Below are 20,731 nucleotides of genomic sequence, written 5' to 3'. Positions count from 1 at the left end.
ATAACTCAGATTTGTGACTCATACTATACGACATAATTTGCCAAGCATTTTCTTTATTTATTGAATTAGATTTCCACAAAACATACCCGTGCCCGCAATCATTACCATGCTAACTAATAGAAAAGCTGGAAGGCAGCAGCATAGGAGATCAATTTAATAAGCATTGACCGGTTATGTGCCTTCAAGTCATGGTCAATTCTTAACAACTACATAGATTTCTCTTCAATATCTGACCCTAACGTGGTCTTTCTAGTTTCTCAATGCCTGTACCGACCACCACTGATTCATTCATCCACCTTGCCATCTATTCTCTTCCCCTTTTCCCTGTTTCTTCGCTTGCTTTTCTGCTAAAATATGGGGGAAACTATCCCTTTATTATTTATTTATGAGTGTATTCATTCAATTTTTACCTTCAATTGACAGATGCAAAGGGTTACCATCTCAACAAAATATACATGTTAAAAATGCTGTAACAAAAAAAATCAAAGCGAACAAAACAAAAAATAGAAGGCAACACTTAATAGAAGGCAACACCTCTGAAACACTTAATTTTTTAAAAAAGTTTCATGAAGACTAATGGACTAATGTTTTAAATAAATAATAAAAGTTAATTGGTTGATTAAATGATTACAGTAAAAAGCTGATCGAATTTCAAGGGGCAGGAAGTTTCATATCGTAGTACCTGCTTCACCACAAAAAGAAAAAAATTGTGGGTCTTCATTCTCTTACTCGACCCAAAGGGGAACTACAAAAAGCTTCTCCTTATTCATCTAACATTCGAAAAATCACGATTTTAACTCATCAATTTTCGTGCGAGCCGCGGCTGGCTGTTGCTACAAGCGCTCTTAATCGCTACGAACACCTCTCGAAAACTCTACTGCTCACAGGAGGCCTTACCGCACAAGCCTTTAACGCAGGGGTCCTCAACCTTGGCAACTTTAAGACTTGCGGACTTCAACTCCCAGAATCCCTCAGCCAGCAAAGCTGGCTGAGGGATTCTGGGAGTTGAAGTCCGCAAGTCTTAAAGTTGCCAAGGTTGAGAACCCCTGCTTTAACGCGAAACCAAGTATTCCGCTCCTACCGTAAGTAAGCCTGGAAACAATGTACAATTGTTGCCCACCATTCTGATCTGCCCCAGATTTTTCTCAGAGAGGCACAAAAATCAGAGTGCAAACTTGCTACCGAGATGTCCAGCATCCCCTCCTTCAAACATGTCCCGGGAAACTTTGCCCGCTTCGAGTTTGGTTCCGGAAGATTCTTATACCGCGAATTGGGGAGGCACAGGTCTGGAGGGTTTTCGACGAGGGGCAAGTTGGGATTAAGCGCCTTTATTTGAGGTTATGTCCCCCATCGAGGTGAAACATATTGGCAAAAGGCAGATTAGCTTCTCCTAAGAAACAGAGAGCCACCTTCGAGATTTGCGGGAGCAAGTTCACATAAACACACACACACACGCGCGCACACACACACCCTGGTTTTATTCGCCCTCCATAGTGCGCCTTCTGCTTTCGGGCGGCGGGGCGGTTTGCCCGCACTGCCCCGCCATGCTAGGAGGGTTACGGAGGCGCTGGGAGGCCTACAAGTACCGCTTCGTGCCCTGGATCGCGCTCAATCTCCGCCACAAGCGCAGGTGAGGACGAGGGCGAAGGTCCGCGGCCGCCTTCCCCTCCCGGGCCGCGGAAGGAAGGGTCTCTCTTGGGGGAGAGCGATACAGAGAGACCGGGAATGTCCTTTGCGGGTTGGTCGCGGGCGCTGTTGGAAGGCTGCGGGATGCCGAAGGATTGCATTGCTGCCATCTCGCCGGAATTTTGCAGCCGGACCGAAGCTTGCTAAATCACTTTCTCTTTTTTCCTTTCTCCCTATCACTAAACCCCTTCCTTCTTTCCTTCCTTCCTTCCCCGTACCAATATTTCCACTTTTGTTTTTTGTTTAACAACCTGCACTCATCTCTCCATATTCAGGGGTTCTCAACCTTGGCAACTTTAAGACTTGTGGACTTCAACTCCCAGAATTCTGGGAGTTGAAGTCCACAAGTCTTAAAGTTGCCAAGGTTGAGAACCCCTGCCATATATGATGGATTAAAAAACAGCACACATTCTCTTCATAAGTACAATGAACTAACTCTTTTACTTAGAAGAATAATTAAAACTCAGAAGGAAGTATTTCTGAATGTGCCATATGAGGACAATTCTATACTGACAGTGACCCGCATTTGATTTAATTGGGCTTTCTCACCAACCTGTATCTCTGATTTCTGAATTAACAAACAGGTGTCTGTAATAAGAAGTTTGAACTGATTCTAGGTTTCCTTGCAAATTACTAAATATAGCAAGATGAAAATGTTTGGTTTAATATACTGAGTGAAATTGTAGGGAATTACAGTCGTATATTTTCATACACAAATAATTTTTATTGTCTACTAGGATATTAATACTTGCAAATGAGATTTATGAAAAAAACCCACAAATTTCTGTTAGATGCTGCTCACAATTATCAGTTTTAAGTTGGGGGGGTTGCCCTACAACAGTGATGGCGAAACTTTTAGAGACCCAGTGCCCAAACTGCAACCCAAAACCTACTTATTTATCACTGGGTGCCGGGTGGGCGTGGCAGCAGTGGTCATGGCAGACTGGGTGGGCAGGGCCAGGGTGGCAGGGGCCAGTCCCTCGCCATCTCCGGGGCATGGCACACGTGCCCACAGAGAGGGCTTTAAGTGCCACTTCTGGTACGCGTGCCATAGGTTCATCACCACTGCCCTACAACATCCAACTCTTCATCCAGTCATCAGAAGTATAGTAGATTTTAGTGAGTAGTTAAGTCTCTTCTTTGTTTGAAATATGTTCCCATTAGAACTGATTCTTGTCCCTACTTTTCCTCAGTAGAAGGCAAAAGTGATATTTATTAAATACAAATTAATCATAATCTCCTAACTGAAGGAGTTGAAACACAGGGAGAACGTGTGAATGTATAGCTAACAAATGTATACTACCATATGGATTGTGGGCATTTCACTCTCATCAATATCTGGAAAGGGCTAGCAGAACTGCTCATGCATCCTAAGGGGACTAGGGATTGTAATTTCACATTTGTGAACTCTAGTCACTATGTGGACATAGTCACTTGCAGATAATGGGAAGTTGCAACTGCTTTACTAGCTACATTGACTTAGGGTATGATTCTCCCATAGTATCTGTCTGAATGGTTCACTCTGGCAGTGAAACAATGTCACCTATTTGGTCCTTGGGGTGTGCTTCCTTTGTAGCAGTGCCTGTCCTCTGGAATGTTCTTCCTCTGACATTCAAACTGCTCCCCACGTATTGGGATTTTGAAGGGCCTGGCTCTTTGTCCAAGCCTTTGGACAGGATGATTGATGTCTCTTTCTTCCTTTTTGTTCACTCAGCTATCATTGTCCCTTTGATTTGTGTTGTTTCATGTTTTCAGTATTATTCTTTGGGTCTTAAAAAAATGTTTTAACAATTGTAAGCTGCCCAGAGTCAGGGGGTAGCATATAGATTGAATAAATTATCATCATCACTGAGTAACTTTGTTAACATCTGAAATTTAGAGAAACTGCTGTGGGCCACATATCACAATTTAGCTATTTGGAAATTGTACAACTGTAAATGCATCTATTTTATTGTAAAACAAGCACTAAAGCATACCTTTTGTTTTCCCCTCTGATGGGAGAAACACAAACCATTGAGAGAGCAAGTCAATCACTTGCCTAGGAATCTCAGCACAAAACAGACGTGATTATGAACTATTTTTCTAGACCAACCATTATAGGGTTTTTTTAAGGCAGGGTTGGGAGGAACACAGGACCTTTGCAGGCATTAACAGGTGCGTAGGCGCATCAAGTTAAGGTTTCTGGCCTAGATAAAGTTTAGGAATGAACACCCTGTCTGTCTATCTGTCTGTTTGATATCACAGTAGCCATGTTTTGGAAATTATAGTCATTATTAACAATTGAACAACACTTTTTTATAAAAAGAAATATATATTTTTGTATGCTCCCATCCCCTATAAATTTATGGAATTTTAAACCATGACAGTTCTTATACTTACAGAACCTCTTGCTCCTATCTTACTTCAGGACTCTCCGATTTGTGCCAGAAGAATCTAAAGACAAAATTGTTTCTGATGAAGATGTCCTTCAAACATTATTGAAAACATTTAGATCTTTATTTGTAAATGACTTGAACAGACAAATGTTCCTTTTGAATGTAATTCCAGAAATTAAATCAAAATATCCAGAAATACATTCAGTGCAATCTAAAACAATATCCAAAGCAATATACAATGATCAAGAACGTCAGAGAGCCCTTAATCCAGAAGAAGTTTTGTTCAGTACATTAGGATTCAGCATTATTCGACAACCCAGTTCACTGAAGTCAGCTGGAATAGGAGTTTTTGTAGCAAAAGGGTTTGTTCCAGAAGGAACTGTCGTATCAATGTATCCTGGTATGGAAATATTATTTTTCATATAAGTTCATATACAAACAGCATTACATTTGATTCATCAGGTGGTGAGCAGATATAACTTAAGGTTTAATCCTTGACTTAATATTTATATGTGGAGGACACTTTAGAAGGATGGGTAGGTGGATGGATGGATAGGTAGGTGGGTGGATGGATGGATGATTAATGGTTTCATATCTTAACAAAGCAACCCAGCTGTTTGCAAGCCAGGAACTCAACACTTTTTGAATTGAGTCCTGGATTCCGGCCTCCAAATCCTGTCCACTAGGTTGTGATGGATCCATTTTCCTCAGTATCATCAACACTGACTTAAGACCTTTGGAGCTGGCAAAATTTGAACTAGGATCTAATATGTATAAAAGCTCCCTAAACAACAGCTCTTCTCCTTGATATGAAATAATGGTCCGATACCTTTATTTAGTTTTCTGGGCATTACTAACTTGAAGTAAGTGAAAACTGTTATGTTTTGTAGCTCTTTGTTAACAGATGCCCTGCAAACTAATCAACATCCCTTGCTTAAGTATTTCCCAATTGTTTTTCAAAACAGTTTGATTCTGTTTTCTAGGATTGCCAATACTATTGACAAGGGCCAAATTTTCTATGATATGTACTTTTTTTAAATAGCACACTTTTTTCCTGTTATTATACAGCCATTACCAGCTCAGTAGTCCTGGGGGAGGGGGGGGAGAAATGGCATCTATCACTCTTTCATATTGATATTACTATTAACATCACTACAATACTAATCAGTATTATAAATTAGTAAAATAAAACCAGTGTAACATGGTAGATATAGGTAGTCCTCAACTTATGACCACAATTGAATGCCATTTTTCCCTATTTTATGATCTTTTGCCACTGTTATTAAATGAATCACTACAGCTGTTAAGTTAGTAACATGGTTGTTAAGTGAATCTAGCTTCCCCACTGACTTTGCTTGTAGAAGGTTGCAAAAGGAGACTGCAACTTTCATAAATATGAGCCAGTTGCCAAGCATCCAGATTTTAAGCACATGACTTTGCTTGTCAGAAGGTCAAAAAAGGGTGGGGATGCTGCAATGGTCATAAGTGTGAAAAACAATCATAAGTCACTTTTTTCAGTACCATTGCAACTTTGAATAGTCACTAAACAAACTGTTGTAAGTTGAGGACTACCTGTACACACAATACTCAGATTTCAACTTCAGGAACCTGTGTTCAAATTCTCATTCAACCATTTCTTGAACTGTTGTTACTATTCAGCCTACTGTGTCTCACGAATCATATACAAAACCCCTTGGAAATAAGTGTGATTCAGCAGTTGTAATAAAGTAAAATGGTATTTTGCTCTGTTGAAGAATAACTATATATAATTCTTTACATATATATATATATATACACTTAAGGATCTAAAATAACTGCTTTTTTAAAAAACAGGCACGATCTATGAAAATCACGAACCCATATTTTTTCAATCCATTGGCAATCCATTTATATTTAGGTGTATTGATGGTGTACTTATTGATGGAAATAATAGGGGAATCTCAAAGGCTATATACAGGTAAGGCATGAAAGCATTAAGTAAATATTGATATAAATAAAGAGCAATTGATAATTATTCCTAATGTTTATGCCATATAAAACTTCACCTTATCTAAGAGTATAATCAAGAGGTCTCAAGCAAATTTGTGTGAATTTTGAGAGATGGTTGAGCTTGTGTGTCCGGAGATCTGCCAGAACTATCCACCAATCAGATTTTTTTTTCAGGTGTGAGGAGAGTCATACAATTTCATTTATTACTGTATGTCTTTATAAAGGAGAGGGTCATCTTTGAAGGGCTGCTTCACTTGAATCTTCATTAAAGCGGAGTGTCCTTTCAAAATGTTAGGCTTCCCTAGTAGTTAGTATTTTCTTTTCCAGCCACACAGTTCCTGAATTCAATGCAAACAACACTCACCAACCAACAGGTTTTGACCTCCTTTCATGGATGCTCCTTATTGGAAATAAGTATTCTATGTAATAGAGGAAATGGAGCTATACTTTAGATATGGCCTCATCAATATATATTTTAGTAATAATTTGCTCTTGAAGGATGCATTTTGGATAGATTATTGGTATTGGATAAATAGCCAACCTTTGAAACTCAACCACAGTTCTGTCATCCTGACACTCCTCAAATATGAATTGTTTCTATTGTCTTTCCTCTGAAACTGTAGTAGAAAAGCATTAGTATTACCTTGCCAAAAATATAGAATCTTACTATAATTATTTTTACATGGGTTAATCAGTAGACTCTCCTAAGTCCTGCTGTGCTATCTCATCACAGCAGAAGAATGTTAATAGAAGGATAAGCAAAGAATGGCAGTAGTGTATATCAAAAGTATACAGGATCCCATCAGGATCATCCAGGGCTTGAAGGTCACCAATCTGCCCAGTTATAGCAAGTAGGCATCTATATTAGGCAGCAGCAATGTAGGAAGATGCCGGAGGTAGATGGTCACTATAGTGGCAATGACAAAGGCATCAGCATGGGAAAAGATAATGATAAACCATTCCTGACTTTACTAAGAAAGGTAGTCTTGATACAAAAGGTAAAATAATTAATAATATAGGGCTTGATGATGGACCAGTTCAGATAGTACTTAATATGCTACTGAGGAATTGCTGAGGATTTTCAGAGTACAAACTGTATGTATGAAATAACTAAATTAAAGCCTTTGGGATATCTAGTTGTTGATTTTGCCTTGCAGAAAAAGAAAATTCAAATCCGCAAATTAGAGTTGAAACAAAAAAGCTTTCAACCGTTGAAAATTGAAATGAATATACTATACTACATACTGGCAGCTAGGAAACACTGAATTGAGATGGATTAGAATTGGAGACTTTCAATCAGAAGATCAATTTGTTTTCTACTCAGACATGAAAAACAAGGAATGACATTAGGTTACATAGCTAAGAAAGATTTATTAAAGACAATACCAGGCTATTATGCAACCAACAACTGATTAATATTAATTAGAGAATCTTATGGTATGGCATTGTCTAAATTTATTTATTTATTTATAAATAAAATTTATAATTTTTATTGGTCACTCATCTTACCTTGGGTAACTCAGGGCAGCTTATAATCATAAGTNATAAGTTTATGATTTATGCTTCAACCATTGATGCATTGATGAATTTGACAATCAAGTATAAGTTGAAATCGACAGAACATGCTAGCAAGATGTGCTGCTTGTGACTGGAAACTACAATGCCAATGTTGGAAAGATTTAAGGCACAAATGATCAGGCTCAAATTATCATACTGTGGACACATTATACAAAGACTTAACTCTGTGGAGAAGATTGTAATGCGGGGAAAGGTGGAAGGAAAGAATTAAGAGAAGAGGATGACCAGCAGCCAGATGGATGGACTTGGTTACAGGGGTGATAGGTGCATTGTTGTAAGGACTAGAAAACCAGGTTGGGAACAGATCATCTTGGAGAAGATCTATGTGGTCACTAAGTTGGTACTGACTTGATGACACATAATCAAGCAATCAATAATCAGTAGGGTTTGATAAAGTGATCTATGTTATTTGTATGTGTCTTGTTAAGTGTTTCAACATTTAAGCAAACAAATAAAGCACCTATTTCTTGATGGTGCAGTTTCTGGCCAAGACCATTGCTAATAGGTAGTTGGTGGGTAAAATGCTATTTGTATTGATTTCTACAGAATATACTAAAATTACAGAATGACAGGAGCTCTTATACAGTAGTTTATTTTCTTTCCTTTTTGGTGGCAAAGGATCATAGTGGCAGTTCAGAGTACTAACTGAATGCAGTTTCTTGCACTCTCTTTATCTGAAGGACAGGCTGATTGACACATGCTGTGTTTGGCCTGTACTCAGCATTTTGAGGCCAGCAAAAAAGATAGTTGCAATTGGCTTTAATACATGTTTTGAGGATCTGAGGAATAAAAGCAATGGTGGCAGAGAAGTAGTCTGAGCTACTTTACGTGTAAGATCATGTTTTAAATTGGTGTTCAGTTTTCTGCTTATCAGACCTCTGATATAGTCTTTGGTGTTAAGGACATTTAAAATTTTGAGAGCCTGCTGTATTTGCTCTGCAGAACTAGTCAATTTATAAAATAGATGCAAAATCTATACAATAAAGCATAGTAGCTAATTTCCTCTAGGCCAGTGGTTCTCAACCTTTTTAATGCCGTGACCCCAACCGGTCGTAAGTCGAGGACTAAACTGGTCATAAGTCGAGGACTAAACCGGTCATAAGTCGAGGACTACCCAACCGGTCGTAGGTTGAGGACTTTCCCTGCCCGAGAGCGCCACGCATGCGTGGTTCCACCCCCTGCGCCGGCCGAGGCGTAGCTGGCAAGTGGCAGAGACGGAGCAGGCCGACCACCAGCTGGCCCAGCCCAAGGGAGGTAAGGCACCCACCGGAAAAGGGGGAAAAAATGGCGGACAAAAAAAATGGCGGACAGCCTTGCTTGGCGACCCCGTGAAATGGTCGATCGACTCCAAATGGGGTCCCGACCCACAGGTTGAGAACCACTGCTCTAGGCTACCCGGATGGTCTCTCTGATTTTTTCCTGAGTAACTCATCTTTCTAAACAAAATACTAAACTGTGCTCACTTTCCATGTTTTATTTTCCAATACTACTAGGGAGTTTATTATGGGGGCTCAGAGATATTCTTGAACCAATAGGGATTCTAATGTCTCAGCATGCAGATTAACAGAATTACAAATTCTCATTGTTTTAATTTAAAAGAATCTTTAAAAAGTCATTACTATAGTTTGCAAAAACAGATATTTAGCTCCACCATTGAACAGGATATAGGGCTGTTGAGTACAGTAACTCAGGTCTAGCAAGAGAATGCAATTTGTAACTGCCCAAGAAGCAATCAAAATAGAATGTTGTGGCTAATGTTATAATATCATTTAGGTCATGCAGCAAAAGAGATCAAATTGGTCCTTTAAAAATGTGTGATGCCTTTTGGCTTACAACTGCTATGCAAAATCCGTTGGCTGTGGGACAATATGTTAATAATTGTTCAATAGGTAAGACCATTTTTTTTCCTTTGGTTAGATTTTAAAAATTGAAGTTGCTATGCATGTTGTCAGTCTGCCTAAATATTAATTCGTCAGTGGCTTTATAATTATAATTTCTGCAAATAGTGGATGTTTATTCTACATCAGAGAATAGTCTGTAGGTTTTATTTATATTCTGCTTTTATTATTTTTAAACAACTCAAGACAGTGAACATATCTACTGCTCCTTCCTCTTCCTGTTTTCTCCACAATAACAACCCAGTGAGGTGTGTTGGACTGAGAGAGAGTGACTAGCTCAAAACCACCCAGCTGACTTTCATGGCTAAGATGGGGATTAGAGGTCACGGTTTCCTGATTTCTATCTTGATGCCTTATCCACTAGAACAAACTGGCTATAGTATGTTCATAGAAGGTGTCAAGCACAAAAAATCAGGAGTCCAGGCAGTTCAAATGAATACATAGGTTTATTGTATGCTAAAGCTCCCTACAAAAATCTGAACTTCTAGTGGTCAAAGCAAATTAGGTGTAGAAAAGAGTCAAGAGAATTCAAGGTGGGCTGGACTTTGACCTCTTTTGGGCACAAAGGGACTCAAGACTTATTATGCATTTGACCCTTCCTTCGGGCTCAGCTTGCTCATTTCCTGCAGAAGAGCTTAGATAGCAAAGGGATTTTTTTACTTGAATAAATTCAGACATATATTAATGTACAGGCATCTTTTTTCATTTAAGATATTTCTCTTTTTTCCATCAGAAAAAGAAGCAAATGTTTGCTATCAGGAACTGAACATACCTAAATGTTTTCCTATAGAATTTAAACAGTATCTTCCAAACATAAAGTACGGCCATGAAATAGAAAGGTGAGAAATTTGTATTTTTGAATATTTCTGGAATAATTTAAATAGTTAAGTATTCTCAAATATTTGAAGTAGGATAAATCAGGATTAGAACAGAGGAAAAATTGCTTGTGTTGTTAAAAATATCAATGCACAATTGAGACCAACTTCTTTTCCTGCAATATTCAATTTGCAGGTCCTTGAGATGTGTGGTTTTGGTAGCCCTCCGAGACATTGGCCCAGGAGAAGAACTTTTTTCAAACTATTACACAGTTATTTCTTGATGGTCAACTATGGACTTTTACAGTATTTAAACCAAATGTGGTATCCTTTAACAAAGAATGATTGAAGATACATTTTGGTACAAAAGTTTTATTGCGAGTTATGCCTTCAACTATATATTTACTAAGTCAAACTTGTTGTGTTTTTTAAATAGCAATAGCCTATCTAAAACCTTTAAACTATCTGAAATTTAAACTTTGCGGATTATTATGGGACATAACTTATTTGGAAAATGCTTGCTACACAAACACCAGAATTGAAATAAACAAATAAACAAAGAGTTCCCCAGTGTACCTGGGTCCAGCATAGAGACTTCAAGTTATTCATTGTCTCCCTCTGTTGTTCTTTAAATGTATTGGATTTAATACACTCATATTTTGGATTTTGAATGGCTTTATCATTTCTTTTACTATTGTTAAAAGAATTTTGTCCATTTAGTTAACTTAAAAAATATATAAACCAAAGAAGTGCTTATACTTTAGTTATTATACATTTTATAGACAATATGTAATATATATATGGTAATATACATGTCAGGTTACTACCTTTTTATGAAGAACTAGCTGTACCAGGCCACGCGTTGCTGTGGCTCAGTCTGGTTAAATTTACGTCCAACAGATGGCGCTATTTTTTAAAAAAAGCATGTTTTTACCTGTCACAGGTGTGACATCTATATAATAGTAGGTATATAAAAACATGCGTGTATTCGAATGCAACGTTGTGTCAAAATTTCAAAGCAATCGGTGAAGAACTTTAGGAGATTTAAGATTTTGAACAAACGAACATTTACATTTTTATTTATATAGATTATGTTATGTCTGACACTCAAAAAGAAATAACAAATCCATGTGCAGGCTGCACTTGCAAGTCTTTAAAAACAGGAACTCTTGCCCCACCCATCCTCAGTCTAATATCTGCAGCAACTAATTATAGTTGAATCCTTATTTTCATCAACACTTCTTGGAATTCTGTATGGAAAAGGTTTAGATGAGTTTTATTTGCTTTCAAATAAATGAGTTTTGAGATTGATTTTGATACATTAATTCCATTAAAAAGAAATAGAAATAAATATGTTAAAAGTAGATATGCTTGTGTCCGTTTTTAACTATTTTTAAAGCTATGGAATTTAGGTAGATTTCTGAGAACTTTTTTCCAGTGTAACAAATACTACATTAATACCTCCCTAGTAATGAATTAATATTGTTGATAGCTGTTGATATATCTAGATATATTTTCTGTAGAATGTTTTTGATAGAGTAATACCTATCACACATTTACCAAATTGCATTGCAAATGCATCATTATAGACTATGATTTTGAAGTTTCATAACTCAAAAATAAATTGCTTAGTGCATATATATGTGAAGTCACTTCAATATATTTAGATTATAATCTTATTAGATTTTTTCTTGATGTTATTCCTATTAAAGGTAATGAAGCTTACTTCTTAGCCGATACACAAGAACACCCAATATATTTGTTCAGCTTTTTTTAAAAAAAATCATGTATATAATAGTATAAGACAGGAATTTATCACGTTTTGGGGGTTCAGATATATGATTACATCCCATTTACTGTTTTTAATAATATTCCTTCCATCACATTAGAAATTACAATTCAGTGGACACTTTTAGAGAATCTATAGAGACTATAGCTTGTCAAACATATCTATGCCATGCAAAGAAAAAAAAGTGGAATGTTTATGTGCTGACTGCACTGGACGCTTCCCCAGATACCTCTCCAGATGTCAGTTCGGAGGCGGATGGTCAATGGCTTCAAGCAGCATTCTGAAAGGGATTTGGCTGAAGCACAGCTGCAGCTGGTCAGTGATGAAGAAGAGGAACTGCCTTTTGCACCTGATCCAAGAACAGGTAGGGCAGAGAAAAGGCAGGAGCAGATAAGGCAGCCACACCACTCTTGATGGGAAGCACCATAAACTGGCTATTTAGCACAGCAGACAGACGGAGGCAATGTTGGAATATGTTTCCTTGCTGCGTGTTCTTGCCTTGAACTTCGGATGTCTCTTCAGCTGTTGCCTTTGCCTGTGGATTTGTCTTTGTCTTGGAACTTACTTTTTGCCTAGTGATCTGGACTTGCCTTGAGGATGAGTGTTGGCTTCATTTGAGTAGCCTGTGAAACTCATTAGGGTTGAACTGGAGCCAGCACAGGGAATTGCTGGGGAATACAATTCAGTCTCGGAAGCCTTAATAAAGACTCCTTATACCCATGGTGTGTGTGTGTGTGTGTGTATGCGTGAGTGGAACAGCACAATTTACGGGGTGCTACTCCTATTCTGAAATTTCATTGCAGCAAATTAAGCTTTGGGCAGGTAGTGTTGCAACTTATTAGTAGTTATGAATGCTTTAACTTCTTAAGATGCTGTACTTAACAAAAAGCCCCCACAAAGTTACCAAACTGGTCTCGAGGATTATCATGTTTATAACATTGTAAGAGATATAACATGGCTCTACTGGCATGCCTAACTGCTATGGCACAGAAAGTTCCTCTGTAAAATGCGATAAAATAAAAATGTAAGCAGCATAATAGAACCATCTTGATCAATAAGGAATGTTCCTTTCTGTATGGAGATCTGTTGGAATACTGTTTTCAATTTCTTCTCGACAACAGGTCATATTGATCCTTTTTGCAGGTGGCACATTCTTTTTCCCATATTCTTTTCAACAGTAATAATATAGATTTTGTCATTCAGTTTCCATTTCTTGTCAGTTGCAAATGGAATATTTGGTAACTCATTTTAAAATCTTCATCTGTCCAAGCATACTAAAGGAACAAATAATATTGCAGAAGGAGGAAGACTTTCATAGGAGAAAAAAGGTTTCCAGATATTTATTTCTGGAACTGTACACCAGGTATTAAAGTACAACAAATACAAAATAATGTTAAAAAAAATCAGTGTTTATGTACAAATATTAAAACCAATGTGACAATAGCATCAGATATTAAAACTGGTTGCGATTGTCACTAATTTATGCACAGGGTGAAGCAAGTTGAACCTAGTAGTGGACATGACTGATTTCTTAAGAGGTGGACTGCAATCCTCAACTGCCCTGAAGCAATAACTAGAATACTCCACCCCCATGGAAATCATAATTATTATTTGCACATTTACTTTCCCATTTATAGACACTGTGCTTGTAACACTGGGCAGTCTTCTAGTGGTTAGGCTATCCACTAATTTACATTCAAAGAGTTTGTTTCAATTAAATAGTATCACTAATGCACTACTGGATGTGAACTTAACATGGATCTGATTATTGGTTTACAAAGAAAAGCTGCACAAAAATCTAACAGTACAGAGTTCAATACTTCAGAGAATATAATGCAGTCTGTAAGATTGGTCTGTCTATATAAAGAAAAATAAACACTTAAAAAGCTATCAGTGAGTGGATGCAATGGCTAACAAAAGTTGAAGTATTGCTCTATTGCAGCACCAGTTGCACATCCAAGTGAATCAAATGTGCTTTTGGAGTTCCTGTAAGCGATACCTCTACAAACTGCAGATGCCCATCATGGATTTTTGGTTTATACAAATGGATTGAGAGTAGGGGAGAACAGAGAATATACTTAGCAATGAACAAAGAAGTCATCACGGTTTGTTAGAAGAATTGTGCTTTACCTAGAATGAATCAACCCAATGTAGTTTTCACATGGCTGCAATTTAGCCAGCTTCCTTCTGATTCAAACGCAATTCTTTTAATAAACAGTAACAATTTCTCCAGTAAAATGTTTAAAATAGAGAGAAACAGTCCAGCTTTTAAAAGAAAAATTCAATAAATAGCTATTTTACATGAATAAAGTCATAGTGGTACAAATTTATGAATGTCACATCAAGCATGCACAAAATGTTACTATACACAGAAGTAGTCAGAAAATATTGAAATAGATATCTAAAAAGATATGCAGAATGTACATATTTACATAATCTTGCAAATTATTGCCTCATTTTAACAAGGAATTAAAAGTAAACATTACCAGCTAGCTAGCCAATAGGCTGAATTAGATCAGCAATTAAAAATCTATTAAAACTAGCCAGAATTCATTGTTCTCTCATACCATTTTTAGAATTTTGGTCAAAAGTCTTTATTAAATAACTAAAGTGTCCATTTAACTTGCTGACAATCAAAACTTTAGACGAGAAACTAGACTGTCTCGGTCTTCATTAAGACCCCAGCAATGCATAGATAAACTGAACATAGTACTGCATCAGCTGATGAGAATGGGTGTGTTCTTTTAAGTGCAACTGGTATCAGCATTCATACATTTTATGTGATGATTTTTATACACACCAGCCACTGGAAAAACCCATAAACATGAATGTATAACAAAAGGAAAAGTATGGCCAGTATTTTACAAAATTAAATAAGATGTGTTGATTCAAACAGGAAAAAACCCCACAAGATACAGCATTCAGCACAAATTACAGCAACAGGAAGCTGACAATTTGACTGAAAGTATGACCCCGGGCCAAGGCTACCCATTGTTGACCGTGTACTGTATTAGACTGACGAGTTTCAGATGTACACTTTACAACAGATCACCATTAACATATATATGTGGTAATTAAATTCCTAGAATGGTTAAAAATGTGCTATTTGAGAAACTCAAAACTTCTGTTAATTTCATAGTGACTCCCAGCACTCTGCTGTTGTTCAAACTCAAGATGCTAATACAGGTTGTAGAAATGTAAAATACACTCCTTTTGAATTATTAACTAAGGTGTCTTTTTTGATATATAACCATGAAGCAATTTACTATCAATACTGAAAAAAATACCTTAAAATCGCTTTTAACAAAATTAAATATATATAAGTGTCAGTGTAAAATTGGCAAGTTTTATAATTGATAACCAAAGTTTTGGTGAACTTTCACAAATCCTTCAACACAGAACAATCTTGTCAAAGATTTCTCTCTGGAATATTAATGTACTTAAGTCTGAATAAATCCAGGAATTAAACTACACTAATGGCTGAAAATGATTCAAAGATTCATTGCATCATCACCATCTATTAATCTAGAATTTTTCATGCTATTTTGAATTGCATGTTCTGAAGTAAAGACAACCCCAAGATGTAATTCATTATTGGAGTGAGCAAATTGTATCATTCTTAGTGGCTTTAAGCAATGTTAGATAATACTTGATGTTTTCAAATTCTATTCCTTAGAAATATAGATATCCCCCACCCCCGTTCCAATAACACACATTTTTTCAGCCAATACGTTAAAGTACACAAAACCTTTGGACAGTATAACTATTTTTGTGTAAGGTAGCCATGGCCTGTAATTTTATAAGAGCATCTAAGGTTGTCCTTAGACTTTGCTCTGTCTTTTGTGCTAATATCCACCAAGATGAATCTGTTGTTTTGTAAACTGAAGTGCTCTGGTTTAATATCAGATGACAGAAGCTTCCATTTAATAATATCCTTTTTGTCGTTGTGCAGTTTAAATTAAAGAAATGTTTCCCTGCTTTTGATTTTTTTTTTAAATGCTACATTAAGCAAGGATCAGAACTGGTACCTGTAAACAAACATTATTCCACTGCATCCATTAGGACAGAAGCAACCTAGAACAAAAACCCACTCTATTAAGTTCAGAACTTCTGTGCTGGTTTTGAGACAGCAGTCTCTCTACAGGTTTAAAAAGAAAGGAAGCAGAGCTTAAAGCTGTACCACATAGTTCTCTTAGTCCCGAACTCTGCTAGATATTATATGAAGTTTCCACATTTATGGATTGGAAAAAAGTGAAATTATTCTTGATAAATCAAGATATAGTTCTGTACATAAAGACATCACTGATGTCATATAGTTCAAACTTCCAGTGAAAGACTAAGCAAACCTGATCAATTCATCAAGTTTACCACAAACTGCCAACAGTGTTCACTGTATTTAATTTGCTGCTTGAATTCATTCTGAATGGAGGGCAGTGTGCTGGTGTAACGCATGGGCACTGATAAAGCCATTTGTCTCATTTGCAGATAGACTGCTGAAGTCAGCTACCGAGACTGCCATTTTGGCACTGGTAATATGATGTGTATGATTCTCAAAATCCACAGCCAAGTTGTTCACTGAAACTTCATTCATGAAGGATTCTGGGACAGCAATTCCCATTTTCAATCTCTTGGCAGGCCTTTCAGATTCTTCACCGCACATGTTCATGGTGTTTAATTCAGAATGATAAAATCCAGTCTCAAATAAATTAAAACAATCACTTTCACCGTTACTAGGCAAGTTAAGCAAATCTTCTGTTACGACAGGCACATGATTAACTGCTGTTCGAGGCAAACTGTCCAGAGGTGGGAAGACGTCTTCTGAGTTCACATCTGTAGAATGGCAGACTGTAGCTACGCTATTGGTCAGTGCTAGAAGACAGAAAAAGATGTTATACAAGATGTAACCATTTCCCCCTGACCTATAGTCATACTAAGCTCTTCTAATTTACCTTTTAATTTACCTGTCAAATCATTGGCAGTGATTGAATTCAGGATGCTTAGTTGTTGATCAGGAATGGGCTCTAGTCTATTATTTGACATTATAGCTGAAGAAACTGCACCACCTAAAGCTTCTGCTTCATCTACCAACCGATCCATGTAGTCCCTGCAAGAAAATGATCATAGAGAGGTTATTTAACAAATTCCATTTGGAAAGTATAATGATGAACTACTATTAATTGTGGGAAATTCTAAAAGAGATATTAAGCACAAATGTTCTTCCAAGGTCTTTCAACTTACGTGACTCCAGGATGGTGGTTGTACCTCTTTTTTCCAAATCTTGTTTGTTGAGCAAAGTAATCATATCGTTCAGATTTCTTCCACATGTAATAAAATGCTACACATTCAGCAACTGTCCTGGTTCTCACCTAGAGACAGAAAGAATTAGTCTTAATACTTGTGGTAAATTCTTATAGGAAAGAAGTACAAATGATAAAATGCTTGGCAAATTGTCAATACTTGAAAGGCTATGAATTACTGGTTTGATTCCAGGTTAACAGTATGATACCTCTGCAAATAACACATCAGCTGTTAGCAGAAGCAGAGAATGAATGTACTGCAGGTGGTCCTCAACCTATGACCATTTGTTCAGCAGCTGTTCAAAATTCAACAACAGTGTTGGAACAAAAGGACTTATAACAGTGTAGCACACTCCTGATTTCATGTGCAGTATGCATGGGCCTTCCGCAATGCACCCCATGCTCCTTACCTTAGACTCTACCAACTTAAGACTCACAAGGTCACTTAACAACTGCAACTGGGAGAGCCAGGGTTGCAGTTGTTGTGCAGAGCAATCATATGATGTGTCACCTAATGACTGCTTTCTCAAGAACTGAGATTTTGATCTCAATTGTGATCATAAATTGAGGACTACCTGTAACTTAAAATGGTGGTTTTCTGTGCAAGTATTTTAAATTTGTTACAGCATGTTCTAATACAGTTTTACATGTTCTAATACAATGCGTTACTTCATTTTCTTCTTTATATGATGTTATATACTGACCTTTTGTGGATGCTCAAAAGGTCAATATATTATGTCATATAAAGAAGAAAAGAATAAAGATATTCAATGAACCATATTTAAAACTATGAAGTTTTATTAAGAAAAGTGTTTTTAAGAGGGAGGGAGAGGAAGAGGGAGGGAGGGAGGGAGGGAGGGAGGGAGGGAGAGAGAGAGAGAGAGAGAGAGAGAGAGAGAGAGAGAGAGAGAGAGAGAGAGAGAGAGAGAGAGAGAGAGAGAGAGAGAGAGAGAGAGAGAGAGAGAGAGAATGAATTATCTTTATGTAGGTAACATGGGGAAGAGCATCCAATTCCAAGGAACTCTACATTAGTACTCCAGGGATTCAAACTCTGCCCCACCATGACCTGCAACTGGAACTGCTCATCTAGTTAGGAATGAAATGACCACAGAATAGTACTCTTAATTCCCAACCCTTGGAGACAGTCCAGAAGAATACAATAGCAAAAGGATTGAATGTTACCAGAATCTAACTGGATCAATAGTCTTCCATGACAAAGGTAATTACAAGAGCAACCAATGCCAGTTCTGCCCCAAGTTCAAACTTAATACTGACAGAAAAAGATCCAGATAATCCATTTCCTCTAAGAACCCTCTATGTTTGATTTGCCAAAACCTTTTCAACAACTCTCTAAAAAGGGAGGGTTGGAAATATAACAAAATTTATCAAACAATGATGGATCCAAGAAAGAACCCCAGACTATAACAAAGGACATCACTTAACACAGTGGAATGTACCCAACTGATGACCTACCCAGACTGGATGTAAGTGACTATAGTCACAAACAAATAAAGAAGCCCTCCAATATGCCTGAAGGCATTTGCCTATCTATCCTCAAAGGGTTGCTGTTATTCAGTATGGACCACCAAGCAGGAGTCTGTAGCTGTAAAAATCACAGAAAAGAACTGACACTTCCTCGCTACTATCACCATCACGTGGGCTTTGGGGCATTTTGTTTCTGGGCTTACACTATTGTTGCTCTAAAGCAGGGGTGTCAAACTCAATTTCATTGAGGGCCGCATCAGCATTACAGTTGCCCTCGGGCCGGGTGGGTGCGGCCTACTGGGTGGGCGTGGATGGAGTGGGTGTGGCCTACTGGGTGGGCATGGCCAGCTCTACAACATTCGCGTCAAGGGTGCCTGTGGGAGCCTGGGCAGGAGTGGGACAGATCTGAGGGTCTCTGGCAGAAGGGGGTGCTACCGGGGCAAGCGCCAAGGCATGGTCCATTTCTTCATTCCTCACAAAGGGTGACACCTCCCCAGCATGCACCCAGGGGGCGAAGCCGACACAGCAGGGGCTGGTTCCTCATGTTTCTAGATGGCCTTGTGGAGCTAAGACTGAATGTGTTTCAGCACAGATGGCCACCACAAAATTGTACATTGGCTCCCGGCCGGCCTGGGCCAGGGCCAAGGCAGCAGGGGCCGTTCCCTCACTGTTTCCAGGATGGCTTCGCGGGCCACATGAAACCACTTCGCGGGCCGCATCTGGCCCCCGGCCCTTGTGTTTGACATGTCTGCTCTAAAGGTCTTTTCATTCGCTTATTTTTCCTTTTCTCAGAAAACCAGATAATTTCTTGGTTCAGAGACTGTGCAAAAGTATTCTCATCCAGCACTTGGGCTGCTGACCAAGTGCAAGACTGAACTGTCAAATTACCATGGAAATCCCCCAAAACCTCTGCAAACTCTTTGGATCCATTAGGAGCTTACATGGACAAATCTAATGGATCCACTGCTCTTGCAAAACCCAGAATGTTCACAATCCACAGGTGACAAGGAAGTGATCTAACCATAGCAAAAGACAATTTCATCAATATGATCAATGTTTTTGGAGTTGGTCTATTTATATCATTAATTTTCAAGGTCCTTTTAAAATGGCTATATTTTAAATGATACACTATTCATAATATACTTTCATTTTGTTAATTAGTTCTCCATAATAAAATTATTTTCAAATCAATTTTCAATTGATAATGTAATGTTTAGTAATGAAATAGTAAAATATGCTTATAAGTAGAACAACTAATTAAAATAGTTTAGACAAAGGCATGCTCATTTACTAGATGGGTAATTCACATGCAAATGACCAATGATATACTTGAAAATTATAACCTCTATAAAATTTGTAAATCCCTTGTTTACTCATTTATATCCTACTTTTATCCCCTTCTTTTGTCCTTTTTCTTTCCCTGTTTATATATTTCTCTAATATGTCTAATACATTTTAATTAAAAAAAAACCAAGCAACTGGTTGACAAAAATATGCTGTTTATGTTGTTTTACATATTTTATCCAACTACTCGAATGTTAACAACTTTATCATTTACGAATTATTTCTATACTTGCTCACCTTATTTTTTTGTATAAGATGAAAATCTTTCCCATATATCAGAAGTGCATGTTCAAAGTTTCTACATTCTTCTTCTGTCCAAGCTGTCATATCTTAAGAGGGAGAGTAAGAGAGAAACTAATGAACATTTGATATTTTAATAAATCAGCAAGCATTTGGTCTCAACATTTGAAAAATAAAGAAAACCTTTTCAATAAACATGCCTGGTTCATACGGCAAACTAAACCATAACATGGTT

General features: G+C 37.5%; 2 protein-coding genes across 2 annotated transcripts in view; one reads left to right on the top strand and one right to left on the bottom strand.

Moving 5' to 3' along the window:
• Positions 1–1,465: 1,465 nt before the first annotated feature.
• On the top strand, positions 1,466–10,779 carry SETD9 (SET domain containing 9). Its single transcript, XM_015821393.1, has 6 exons — positions 1,466–1,630; positions 4,094–4,461; positions 5,895–6,018; positions 9,402–9,517; positions 10,260–10,365; positions 10,538–10,779. Exons 1-6 carry the CDS (start codon positions 1,545–1,547, stop codon positions 10,623–10,625), a joined length of 888 nt encoding a protein of 295 aa, XP_015676879.1. The 5' UTR covers positions 1,466–1,544; the 3' UTR covers positions 10,626–10,779.
• Positions 10,780–15,444: 4,665 nt separating this feature from the next.
• The window catches only part of MIER3 (MIER family member 3), a 33,107-nt gene continuing 27,820 nt past the window's right edge, over positions 15,445–20,731 (bottom strand). The window contains exons 9-12 of the mRNA XM_015821395.1: positions 20,494–20,585; positions 17,369–17,496; positions 17,092–17,234; positions 15,445–16,999 (exon numbers count right to left, since the gene is read on the bottom strand). Of these exons, the coding sequence (XP_015676881.1) occupies positions 16,545–16,999; positions 17,092–17,234; positions 17,369–17,496; positions 20,494–20,585 (818 nt within the window). The 3' untranslated portion in view covers positions 15,445–16,544. The remainder of the gene's footprint in view (positions 17,000–17,091; positions 17,235–17,368; positions 17,497–20,493; positions 20,586–20,731) is intronic.

This window comes from Protobothrops mucrosquamatus, unplaced genomic scaffold (genome assembly GCF_001527695.2).
Source record: "Protobothrops mucrosquamatus isolate PMUCROS unplaced genomic scaffold, P.Mucros_1.0 scaffold1322, whole genome shotgun sequence".
NCBI classification, from domain to species: Eukaryota; Metazoa; Chordata; class Lepidosauria; order Squamata; family Viperidae; genus Protobothrops; species Protobothrops mucrosquamatus.
Note: the sequence above shows the minus strand (reverse complement) of the source record. Positions and strands in the feature narration are given on the sequence as shown.

Coding starts and splice junctions, on each gene's coding strand:
- SETD9 (XM_015821393.1), top strand. CDS start 1,545: ATGCTAGGAGGGTTACGGAGGCGCTGGGAGGCCTACAAGTACCGCTTC. Junction 1,631..4,093: donor AATCTCCGCCACAAGCGCAG/GTGAGGACGAGG, acceptor ATCTTACTTCAG/GACTCTCCGATTTGTGCCAG. Junction 6,019..9,401: donor ATCTCAAAGGCTATATACAG/GTAAGGCATGAA, acceptor AATATCATTTAG/GTCATGCAGCAAAAGAGATC.